This window comes from Oncorhynchus kisutch, linkage group LG11 (assembly GCF_002021735.2).
Source record: "Oncorhynchus kisutch isolate 150728-3 linkage group LG11, Okis_V2, whole genome shotgun sequence".
Classification (NCBI taxonomy): domain Eukaryota; kingdom Metazoa; phylum Chordata; class Actinopteri; order Salmoniformes; family Salmonidae; genus Oncorhynchus; species Oncorhynchus kisutch.
Genome location: NC_034184.2, coordinates 59,311,823 through 59,325,039, shown reverse-complemented (window position 1 = coordinate 59,325,039; position 13,217 = coordinate 59,311,823). Strand labels below are relative to the sequence as shown.

At 42.8% G+C, this 13,217-nt stretch overlaps 1 protein-coding gene across 6 annotated transcripts in view; it reads right to left on the bottom strand.

Moving 5' to 3' along the window:
* LOC109899508 (sickle tail protein homolog) overlaps window positions 1–13,217 on the bottom strand; it is a 174,774-nt gene that overhangs the window by 27,023 nt on the left and 134,534 nt on the right. For all 6 annotated transcript variants that reach the window (XM_031835968.1, XM_031835969.1, XM_031835971.1 and 3 more), the window contains 2 exons: window positions 12,127–12,325; window positions 10,222–10,315 (listed from right to left, as the gene is read on the bottom strand). In XM_031835968.1, coding sequence (XP_031691828.1) covers window positions 10,222–10,315; window positions 12,127–12,325 — 293 coding nt within the window. The remainder of the gene's footprint in view (window positions 1–10,221; window positions 10,316–12,126; window positions 12,326–13,217) is intronic.

Sequence of the window (13,217 nt, the reverse complement as noted above, 5' to 3'; positions counted from 1 at the left end):
TCTGGTAAGAACATTACACGCAACAGAGGATTTTTTTTTGACTAGAATAAAATGGTGATGCCTATTTAATAGGCTACTTGACTGTCAGGAATATTTGACTTATGTACAGTGGAAGTGTTTTATTCCAGTCACCTCTTACAATTCCCTGATGTAAATGAAGCATCCTGTGTCTGGTCTGCATGGAAGCATACACTGTAACAGAAAACTGGAAATTATACAGTTATTTTTTGTATTATACTCCAGCATACTGTAAATGATGGTGCATTGTGGGAAGATGTGGGTGGTACTGTAATTCCACCCCACAGAATACATTACATTAAAAAAAAATAGCGGCAAAAACCTTTTAACCACGAGTGGTGCATGTTATTGTTGTTTCTGTCTCATTAACATATTTTGAGGTGTGCCTTGAAAGAGGCTATATTTGTTGCACCTGTGAGTGAGAACGCTGCACCAATTGAACTCCTCTGTGGTTATGGTATCCCATCAATTTAAAATGTATATAGGGAACAGACTGGAACGGCAGCAAGTCTTAACTGGTGGAGAATTTAGCCATGTTTGGTTTTGCCCTGTAGTCACTGCCAGTTTGGAAGCCTTTGTTAAGGCCTGTAGAAGTGCAAGTGATATAAAACACCAACTATTCATTAACATTCTGTAACGTCTGTAAACACTTTACCTAGCAGCCATCCGGCTTGCACCAATCCCTTTATATCACAGTGAAATACAATCCCCACCGATTACGGTAGTATAAACATCTTTTTTTTTACAGTATAATACAGTACATTTTACAGTATTGTACTGTGTGTCATTACACTGTACTTGCTTCGATACCGCATTTATTTTTACAGTGTACTGTAATACACAATCACTGAAACACACAATCTTTCTTGCCACTGAGCTGCCTGTAAAGCCACTGTAAAATTCACGGTAACCCCTTAACCGTGTACTAATTATCGTTGCACACATGTAGTCACCATATGAGTGAGCATGGCTACCGCTGACTTAAATAACCCCACTAATCCAGTTAACCCCCAGCACATCTGGAAACAATCTCTGAGAGGAAAACAAAACAAATGGAGACCAATAGCAGAAATACGATCTCGCTGATTTCTTAGAGAAGATGGGACAATGGATAGCCTTACTGAGACGTGCAGCAGGGTTCCACCACTCCAAACGCTGCGTTTAAACAGGTGCAGGCCTCATTTGGTTATTATTTGCTCTTTGGTTATTTGTATTTGCTCTTTTTCCGAGAATGCCAGTGTTTGGCTTCGCAATTAAGAGAGCCGGCTAACACAAGGAGGCATCAGAAAGGCGTATTTGTCTCGAAACATGTTTTAGAAAAACATCTGCACTCTCAGCTTCACATCTGTCAAGAATAAAGCCACTTGTGTGTGTGCGTGCATGCCCAAATTTGCGGGTGTTAAAATCTCGCCGTTGAGGTAAAAAGTGTTGTGAGTCATATCTGAGTGTTGATTTCGGGAGGGATTGAACTTGACGTCATTTTCGGTGAATAAATGAAGTGTTAACCAGGTGGTGTTGTTGTTACACGACTGTGTTGAGTTCATTTCCATTAACTCTGGGGCGCCAGGTAGCCTAGTGGTTAGAGTGTTGGACTAGTGACTGAAAGGTTGCTAGGTCGAATCCCCGAGCTAAAAAAGGTAAAAATCTGTCGTTCTGCCCCTGAACACGGCAACTAACCCACTGTTCCTAGGCCGTCAGTGTAAACAAGAATTTCTTCTAAACTGACTTGCCTAGTTAAATAAAGGTTTCATTTTAAAAAACAATATTAATTAAAACTCTCTGAGTGAAAAGACATGGGAGGGGCCTCATTATCATCTTTACCTGCATGCTTTGTTGCAGGGCGCTTTTTTTTTCAGAATAGTTTGTTTTAATATCTATGTTTCTAAATAGACATTGATTGATGAATTGAACTTATACGACACAAAGATAAACGACCTACATTTTTCTAAACTAATCCAATCTGTAAGCGGTTGGACTTATTTCACCCGTTATTGAGATGGTTATGCCAGTTTAGATGGTTTAGGTAGTCTCTTTATCGATCTCCTCTATGTGGTCCCTGGAAGAGGAAACAAGACGGTGGACCGAAGCATGTTTGTTTGAAATGGAAAAACGTTGCGGCAGCTATTGGGTATAGAAGAACATCAAGACCAAGCTGCTGCTTTTTCAAGTGGGATGCACTGTTGAGCCCTACATCCCGCAGGGTTCGGCTGATTATACGGAGATTGTGACAGCCGGCCTCCCGGGTGGCGCAGTGGTTAAGGGCACTGTACTGCGGCGCCAGCTGTGCCACCAGAGACCCTGGGTTCGCGCCCAGGCTCTGTCGTAACCGGCCGCGACAGGGAGGTCCGTGGGGCGGCGCACAATTGGCCTAGCGTCGCCCGGGTTAGGGAGGGGTTGGCCGGTAGGGATATCCTTGTCTCATCGCGCACCAGCGACTCCTGTGGCGGGCAGGGCGCAGTGCGCGCTAACCAAGGTTGCCAGGTGCACGGTGTTTCCTCCGACACATTGGTGCGGCTGGCTTCCGGGTTGGATGCGCGCTGTGTTAAGAAGCAGTGCGGCTTGGTTGGGTTGTGCATCGGAGGACGCATGACTTTCAACCTTCGTCTCTCCCGAGCCCGTACAGGAGTTGTAGCGATGAGACAAGATAGTAGCTACTAAACAATTGGATACCACAAAATTGAGGAGAAAAAAAAGAGATGTGACAGCCGTTTAAATAGCGTCCGTTGAGAGGGCTACAACAAAATGTATGTCTGGAGAAGTGCAGTATTTTCATAAGAAGACGTAAGTATACTTAAGTATACTTGCAATACAGAGGAATGGAGATAGAAAGAGAGGCAGAGGAGGTCTAAGAGAGAGAGAGGGAGGAAGAGGGTGAGCTTGAGTCGGTTAAAATGGCAGAAAAAAGGGAGATGGCATGTTAAAGAAGAATGGTAGAAAGTGTAAGCAGAGTGAGCTGTACGCCGGATCGAAGACAGAAGGAGAAATGGAAGTGAATGAGGGCAAAGTATCTGAGGTGGTAGGTGTGGTGAAGTTCTCAGAGCCCAAGGCTTGCACTGAGGGTCAGGATAAAGATGAGTCTGTGACAGTAGGAGTGAAGTTTTTGGAAAAAGTGGACCCTTGCCTTTTGGCTGATCCATTTGTGGATTTATGGTGGGTGAAAACAGAGTTGGGTGCTGTGGAATCAGTGAAGGTAACCAGAAGTGGTCTTGTGATAATTGTTTGTTTCTAGTCAGAGGGAGCAGGCACTCCTCGTTAAACGAATGGGGGCAAGAGATGTGAATTGTTTTGCCCTCAAGAAAAGGGTGCCATTGGAAGGAGTGATTACTGGGGTAGCGGTAAATGTGAAAGTTGACCAACTGAAGCAAGCGGAAAATTCCCGGTGTTTGTGATGCTCGTCGTTTGGGCGGCATGAGTGGTGAAAGAGAAAGTGATGTTAGGATATACGTTTTTGTGCCGAATGCATTACGTTGTTTCAGGTGTCAAGCTTATTGGCATGTGTCAGCAGTGTGTAGGAGGGAGGTTCCTAGGTGTGCATGAGACAAAGGAATGTGTAGCATTGGGGAAAGTAGTGGTATGTGTCAATTGTAGGGGTGCCCATGGGGTCTGGGGGTCAGAAATGTCCAGTGCGAGAGAGGCAGGTTGAGGATTCCAGGGTTAGAGTAGTGTAGAAGTTGTCATATGATGAGGCAGTGAAGAAAGTAGAGGAAGATGGTTCAAACAGGAGGGATCCTGAGAGGTGTGGTGTGAGTGATAAACCAACAAGTGGTGTTTCAGTAAGATTGGATTATAGGCATTTATAGCAATGTTTATCAACTGTACTGCAGGGATGGAAGGTCAGTCACAGACATTGTGGTAGCAGCTGCAGAGAGGTTTTTGCGTGTGCGAGACTTGACGTCAGAAGAGTTACAGGGTTTGTTAAGTGGTGTTGTCCCATCCTTTCAGGCTGATGGCCCGAAGTAGGACTAAATAGATTTAAATAGTAGGGTGGTGGGTTTGTTTGTCTATTTTTTTAGTGTAGGGTTAGATGGCAGGGCATTTGTTGATTAATTAAAAAAATACATATTTTAAGTAAAGTATAAGGGACTTATACTTCAGTCTAGTAGGTGGCGGTAATGCAACATTTATTGGATCCCAACAGCCGTTAAACCTCATCGAATAAAAATATTCCCTACCTTGGCAGTCATTCTAACTGCAGATTGTGGGTGATTTAAAACGTTTAAATCGTTGGCTATCCTAGCTCCAATAGAAATCATATAACACTTTGTAAGCCAGCATTTTTTGACTTGCCAATGTGGCCTGCAAACCAGGAATTTCAGACCAGTGTGTTAGGGTAAAACTAGACTTTCGAAGTATCTATTGTGGGGCGGCAGGGTAGCCTAGTGGTTAGAGTGTTGGACTAGTAACCGGAAGGTTGCAAGTTCAAACCCCCGAGCTGACAAGGTACAAATCTGTCGTTCTGCCCCTGAACAGGTAGTTAACCCACTGTTCCTAGGCCGTCATTGAAAATAAGAATCTGTTCTTAACTGACTTCCCTGGTTAAATAAATATAAAAAAATTGTCATCAGCGTTACTTTTATGATAAGATTTTCACTTATACACTCACTGACCTCTAAAATTCACTTGAATGGCACCCTGGGAAATAAATATGCAAATACAGTAAGGCTTTACACCCTACAGTGTTAAAACAACACCCAAAAATGTGTTACGGTAACACGACAGGTGTTAATTCCCTAAGCCTGAGAAAGTGTAAGAGCATCAGCTTTAATGAAGTGTTCATTTAAGTCTGAATATGTAACACCCATTGTGTTAGGGACCCAACACTCTCGGGGTGTTAGTTTATCAATACTTTGAAAAGTGTTAGTTTAACACTATTTCAGTAAATCACATATAATTACTAAGAAACTGTTCAATTTAACACTGTGGGTGTAAAAATTATGATCGCAAATTTTCTTTGTGAGTGTGTGTGTGTGTGTGGACACTTCAGCATTAAAGTGTGTATATGACTTTGCCCGGTCTGTATGTAAAGGCAAACCTGCCATAAGCTATTATGGCTCATTTGCATATCATAGCAAAAAAAACGAATGGACTAATTTGTTTCATTTGTCAAATTCAAACAGAGAAAGTATTTGCAGACCAGCAACTTCAAATCCACTTTAGTTTTCAGAATACTATACACAATTATAGCTGTATAACGTCATGGGCAGGTCCTTCAATGAGGCAATCTGTGATTGGTACAGTTGAAGTCGGAAGTTTACATGATTTTCAACCACTCCACAAATTTCTTGTTAACAAACTATAGTTTTGGCAAATCGGTTAGGACATCTACTTTGTAGATCTACTTTGTACAAGTACTTTTTCCAATAATTGTTTACAGACAGATTATTACACTTATAATTCACTGTATCACAATTCCAGTGGGTTAGAAGTTTACATACACTAAGTTGACTGTGCCTTTAAAAAGGTTTAGAAAATGATATCATGGTTTTTAGAAGCTTCTAATTGACATCATTTGAGTCAATTGGAGGTGTACCTGTGGATGTATTTCAATGCCTACCTTCAAACTCAGTGCATCTTTGCTTGACATCATGGGAAAATCCAAAGAAATCAGCCAAGACCTCAGAAAAACAATTGTAGACCTCCACAAGTCTGGTTCATCCTTGGGAGTAATTTCCAAATGCCTGAAGGTAGCATGTTATTCTGTAAAAACAATAGTACGCCAGTATAAACACCATGGGACCACGCAGCCATCATTCCGCTCAGGAAGGAGACCCGTTCTGTCTCCTAGAGATGAATGTACTTTGGTGCGAAAAGTGCAAATCAATCCCAGAACAACAGCAAACGACCTTGTGAAGATGCTGGAGGAAACGGGTACAAAAGTATCTATATCCACAGTAAAACGAGTCCTATATCAACATAACCTGAAAGGCCGCTCAGCAAGGAAGAAGCCATTGCTCCAAAACCGCCATAAAAAAGCTAGACTACGGTTTGCAAATGCACATGGGGACAAAGATCGTACTTTTTGGAGAAATATCCTCTGGTCTAATGAAACAAAAATAGAACTGTTTGGCCATAATGACCATCGTTATGTTTGGAGGAAAAAGGTGGAAGCTTGCAATCCGAAGAACACCATCCCAACCGTGAAGCACGGGGTGGCAGCATCATGTCGTGGGGGTGCTTTGCTGCAGGGGGGACTGGTGCACTTCACAAAATAGATGGCATCATAAGAGGGAAAATTATGTCGATATATAGAAGCGACAACTCAAGACATCAGTCAGGAAGTTAAAGCTTGGTTGCAAATGGGTCTTCTAAATGGACAATTATCCCAAGCATTCTTCCAAAGTTGTGGCAAAATGGCTTAAGGACAACAAAGCCACGGTATTGGAGTGGCCATCACAAAGCCCTGACCTCAATTCTATAGAACATTTGTGGGCAGAACTGAAAAAGCATGTGTGAGCAAGGAGGCCTACAAACCTGACTCGGTTACACCAGCTCTGTCAGGAGGAATGGGCCAAAATTCACCCATCTTATTGTGGGAAGCTTGTGGAAGGCTACCTGAAACATTTGACCCAAGTTAAACTATTTAAAGACAATGCTACCAAATACTAATTGAGTGTATGTAAACTTCTGACCCACTGGGAATATGATGAAAGAAGTAAAAGCTGAAATAAATCATTCTCTCTACTATTATTCTGACTTCACATTCTTAAAATAAAGTGGTGATCCTAACTGGCCTAAGAAAGGGAATTGAGGATGTCAGGAAATGTCAGGAATTGTGAAAAACTGAGTTTAAATGTATTTGGCTAAGGTGTATGTAAACTTCCGACTTCAACTGTACATCAATGTTTTGACTTTTAAATAAAGCCATTCATTCGTGAAAAATATTGGTTGCTGTTTGAATCCCAGATTGCCCTTGTCAATACTGCCAGTGTCATATTGACTCGATGAGAGTAAAGTCCATACCCTAACTCATAAGGTCTGTATTTCTGCTGCAATAGTTTATGTGTCAGGGGCCTAGGGTCAGTCTGTTATATCTGGAGTATTTCTCCTGTCTTATCCGGTGTCCTGTGTAAATTTAAGTATTCTCCCTCTAATTCTCTCTCGCTCCCTGTCCCTCCCCTCCCGGAGGACCTGAACCCTGGGACCATGCCTCAGGACTACCTGGCCTGATGACTCCTTGCTGTCCCCAGTCCACCTGGTCGTGCTGCTGCTCCAGTTTCAACTGTTCTGCCTGTGGCTATGGAACCCTGAACTGTTCACCGGACGTGCTACCTTGTCCCGGTCCTACTGTTTTCGACTCTCTCTCTCTACCGCACCTGCTGTCCCTAACTCTGAATGCTCGGTTAGGAAAAGCCAACTGATATCTACTCCTGAGGTGCTGACCTGTTGTACCCTCTACAACCACTTTGATTATTATTATTTGGCGCTCGTTTGTGTTGGAGACCGATGAGTAAGTGTGTGTGTGTGCGAAAAACAATGCCCATAGATCTCAATTGCATAAAAACAATTGTCCGTCATTATATATCATAGCAAAACATTTTCCTGGATCTAATTTGATTCATTTGTCAAATTAAGCAGAGAAAGTATTTGCAGACCAGCCACTACAAATCCACATTAGTTTTCACAATTACAGCTGTATCACTTCACGAGTAGGTCCTTAAATGAGGCAATCTGTGATTGGTACATCCGTTTTTTTTTAAACTTTTAAATAAAGCCATTGATTCTTCAAGAATAGAACCGCTTTGTTGCTTTTTGAATCCCAGATTGCCTTTGTCAATATTGGCTGGCTCTGATGAGATCAAAGTCCATAGCCTAACTCATATGGTCTGTGTTAAAGAGACAACTTCATCTAAATCATACACCAGTGCCTGACCAGAACAAATAAACTCAAACTTGGTGTGTGTGTGTGTGTGTGTGTGTGTGTGTGTGTGTGTGTGTGTGTGTGTGTGTGTGTGTGTGTGTGTGTGTGTGTGTGTGTGTGTGTGTGTGTGTGTGTGTGTGTGTGTGTGTGTGTGTGTGTGTGACCTACGCCATAGGTCTCCTGAAGTCGTCTGGTAGTCTAATGAAAAAGAGTGTGTGTAAATTGCTTCTGAGTGTTAAGCTGATAAGACAGCTCATTTGATCTGGGTTGCGTAATGTTACGTATCCGTGTAGTGTGTGTGTCTGTGTGTCTGTGTGTCTGTGTGTGTTCACGTTTCATACCACAGCTCATAAAATATGTCTACTCCGTGTTAAACAATCAACTTGAGTTTTATGCCACGCATGCAGTAGTTGCTTTAGTAATAGTGGCTTCTCCTTTGTTTCCCATGTGTTCCAGTCATTTCAATAAAATACTATGCAGTGTATTCATAGGTATTCATAAATAAGTGAGAGAATCAATTAAAAGTAGACTCAAATATAACTTTCTTTATCGCTGATGTCCAGTACTATAGTCAAACACGGTGGAATCTGAACCCACACTCCACTTCCCATAAAGCAAAGCTACCGTCTCTCTAGAAAGACACAATGCATGACGCTGGGGCTCATTGAAAAAAAGTCATTGTGACAACTGCAATAATACTCAGTATTATTGTGTGCGTGCGCGCGTGTGTGTACGTGTGCACACGTGAGTGTTGCACACTGTGCTGCATGGCAATCCACATCAAATCAAATCGAGCTGTACTTATACAGCACATTTCAGACGTGGAATGAAACACAATGTGTTTCACAGTGGGGACAAAAGTATAAAAAACTATGAAAATAAAAAACTGAAGTATTTACTATACAACAAACATAAGAGGATAAAAAGCACCCTAAGGAAAAGCAAAGCTAAAAAGGTGTGTGATTAAGATCTCTTTTAAAAATGTCCACAGTTCTGGCCCCCAGCAGGTTCTCTGGCAGGCTATTCCAGAGGCAGGGGTCATAGTAACTAAAGGCTGCCTCTCCATGCCTCTTGGTCCTAGGCTTTGGGATAGTTAAAAGGCCAGTGCCAGAAGACCTGAGGGACCTTCTGGGTACATGAATTAAAAGCATGTCTGACATGTATTGGGCTGCACAATCATGGATTGATTTAAAAACCATGATTTAAAAACCAATAAAACCAATAATACTCACAGGCAGCCAGTGCAGAGACATTAAAACCGGTATAATATATGCTCTCTGCCTGGTCTTGGTCAGTACCCGTGCTGCAGCATTCTGTTTGTTTTGCAGTTGACCAATGGCTTTCTTGGGTAGACCAGACAGGAGAGCATTACAGTAGTCAAGCCTACTTGTAATAAAAGCATGGATGAGTCTCACCTTGGAAATGTTCCTCAGGTGGTAAAAAGCTATATAGCTCACATGGAGACTTCTCTCAGCTAGATAGACAAAGCATCGGAGAGGATTAGGGAGGACAGGGGTCAGCTGGCCAGAAAGGATTTGGGGAGGAACACACAAGGAATGAGGTCTTTGCGCTTTAGTTCCGCTACATCAGCAGGAAACCAACAGGAGGAGGCAGCAGCCTTGTGGGAGATTAGCAGGAGATTTGGAGAAGAAAAGAACAGCCCTGTGAATGGAGTTCAATTCCTTTCGGCGAGCTGCACTAAGGCACACACAAGGCTCCCTCGATCCCACCCGAAATTAGGCACGGAGAACAGAAGACCCCCATAAACAGATTAAGGAAGACGGGGGGGGGGGGGGGGGGTGGCATTCCGCTACCCAGACGCTGAGAGGGTGGGATGAGAAGGAGGACAGGAGGGAATTTAGGGAGGGGAGGATAGAGGGAGGATGAGGGGAAGGAGGGTGAATGAAGGAGGTTAGGAGAAGAAGAGCGGATTATTAATAGAGAGGAGGGTAGGATAGGGGGGAGAGGTAGGGGTAGGGCCGCCATAGCCAGTGTTATTTGTACATTAGACTAACTAGACTGGCATATTCCCTACTGGAGCTGTTTCTGTGGGAACGGCTAGCATGCTACAAATAAATAAATAAAATAAATAATGTACCTTTTTTACACAAGCACCACAGTAGGTGTGGACTTGGTAATTAGACTCTCTATCTTTCTTTGCCCAGACAGGAATGTGATAAGGAAGACCTGTTGACAGGTTTACCCTACAGTAAGTTTGGGTCTAGGATAGAGCTGGTTCTACCTGCTGTAAACCCTCCAGATGCCCTGCTAGCCCGAGGTTAGACCAGGGGCTCGCCTGGTTCAGTATCCCAGTTTCGATGCTCCTCAGATGGGTCAGTACTCACCCTGGTGTCAACGTTGGTGGGTCTGGGGCCGTGACTGAAGGCCTGTGCTGGGTCCTTGTGGTACACCTTCAGGCAGGAGTGATCCGTGATATTCCTGTGGGGGGGGGGGGGGGGGGGCGTCCAGAGGGAAAATGAGGAGGCCAGAATATATCACTATTGGGTAGTGGTCTCCTATACCCAGACGTTGGTGTGTGCTCTGACATGGCTATGTCGTACACAGTCCACAGTCTGCTGTACTGAGCCATCCTGGTGTTGCGTTAAAAAAAAGTGTCCAGTGGTGTTACAGTGAAAAGGATCCCTCAAATAAATCAATAAAGCTGCGTCTCGTCTGCTGGTCTTTGTTTTCCCGTGTCAATTATTGCTCCTGTGCCGTCTACTACTGAGCCAGCCGGCGAGGAGTGAACACGTGATAACTTTTACAGCCCTGATTTTAAAGGTTAGAGCTAGTCACAAAGTACACAACACACCGCCGCAAGAACACTACAGATAGAGATGGAGCCAAAATACTTCACTTTGAGCCTTTAAAATCACAGGGGGGGTGGAGGACGGCTCATAATAATGGCTGGAACGGAGCTAATGGAATGGCATCAAACACATGGAAACCATATTTATTTGTATTTGATACCATGCTACTGATTGCGCTCCAGACATTACCATGAGCTCATCCTCCGCAATTAAGGTGCCACCAATCTCCTGTGTTCAAAATGGAGTATAATCGCCCAGTGTGCAGTAAGCTTGTATTCTACAGAAATATAAATATCATTTTTATTTATTTATGTAAAAACAGGTCCTGTATGAACTGTCAATTCATTGCCCTGGGTATTGAACAGTAACTTATTGTTGAATTTTATGATGTGCCAGGAAGTGGGCAAACTGGGTGAAGGTGATTGGTGACGTGACTGTGTGTGGGCATGACCGTGAGGGCAAGAAACCCTCGTCAGTGTTGTCTTGTGAGTCATACCCCTCTGGAAAACTCAAAAGAACAAAGACGACTTATTGTGTTTTTAAAAGGCCAGGCTAATGACAAAGCTACATGTGCCTGTACACGTGCCTGTACACACTTTCTGCACAGAGAGGAGAAGACACCACTGCTTAACACATGGGACACCACCACTTAACACATGGGACACCACCACTTAACACACCCTGCAACTCTTCTGACGTTAAGTCTCGCACATAGAATGTGGCCAAGTTGACTATAGCTCACTCACTCACTTTAAATCTGAGGCTCTGGAAGAAACAAGACTGTTTATAGGTTATTTTCCGATCCTTTTGTTCTGCCAACTGAGCAGCGATGAAACGTGTCAAAACAAATGAATTCGGCCCCAGCTGAACTTTCCACTTTCTTCTACCATCACATGGGTGTAAATGAGAGGAAAAAGAGTCTCGGAGACTGGTTGCGACCCAGATGGCAACCTATTTTCTATGTAGTACACTACTTTTGACCAGGGCCCATAGGCAAACCGATAAGGCTCTGGTCAAAAGTAGTGCACTATATAGGGAATAGGGCACCAATTGGGACTCACACACTGTGTTGTTGGGTTTGTTTTGTTGGTGGTGGAACTAAAGGTTCTTCCACTATTGTAGGGCACCACATCCTGAGCCCTTTCATCCACACAGCTATTGAGTTGAATGGAAAGTGGGGAGGAAGAGGATCTGGCGCAGGCTGCTTGCAGCCCGGGTCACTTCCTGTGCTGGGATAGCTCATTAGACAGGAAGTACTTAAAGAAGGGAGAGAGGAAGGATGCTGGGTAGCTCTGAGGATCTTACACAGGTGAGACTGAGACGACACATTGGGAAGCAACCCCCAAATAACCTACTCTATAACCCAGTCTGGGAAAATAGAGACGAAACACCCACACACACATAGGTACTGGACAACAAAAAAAACACACACCCATTTACCTGACGTCGGTGAGCTCGTAGTACATGTTCCTCATGTCGTCTTTGACATAGACAGCCACACTGGGAGACTCCAGCATCTTCATGGTGAGCAGCTGGGGAAAGGCACTCACAAACAGAGCCCTGATGGTGTCTCCGCTGGTGATCTCATTGGGCATCCGGATCTGCTTAGTCTCATCTCCGTACTGCAGGTACAGCACGCCTGGGGAGAAGACAGGGAAGGAAAGGGGGTTAATGGAGGGTTACTGAGGGGTTAATGATTGGTTGATAATGATCTGGTGGCTCTTAACCATGTAGCTACAGAGGTGTCACACCAGTGTTGTGTCAATGTCTTTCTGTACTGTGGCCCACAGTCCTGTCCTATTATGTGCAGTCCGACATATACCACAAACACTACCTTTACTGTATTTACAATGAGTACCTACAATATCTTTACTGTATTTACGATGAGTACCTACAATATCTTTACTGTATTTACAATGAGTAACTATAATATCTTTACTGTATTTACAATGAGTAACTACAATATCATTGCTGTATTTACAATGAGTAACTACAATACCTTTACTGTATTTACAATGAGTAACTACAATACCTTTACTGTATTTACAATGAGTAACTATAATATCTTTACTGTATTTACAATGAGTAACTACAATATCATTGCTGTATTTACAATGAGTAACTACAATACCTTTACTGTATTTACAATGAGTAACTATAATATCTTTACTGTATTTACAATGAGTAACTACAATATCATTGCTGTATTTACAATGAGTAACTACAATACCTTTACTGTATTTACAATGAGTAACTACAATATCTTTACTGTATTTACAATGAGTACCTACAATATCTTTACTGTATTTACAATGAGTAACTATAATATCTTTACAGTATTTACAATGAGTAACTACAATATCATTGCTGTATTTACAATGAGTAACTGCAATACCTTTACTGTATTTACAATGAGTAACTACAATATTTTTACTGTATTTACAATGAGTAACTACAATATCATTACTGTATTTACAATGAGTAACTACAATATCATTGCTGTATATACAATGAGTAACTACAATATCTTT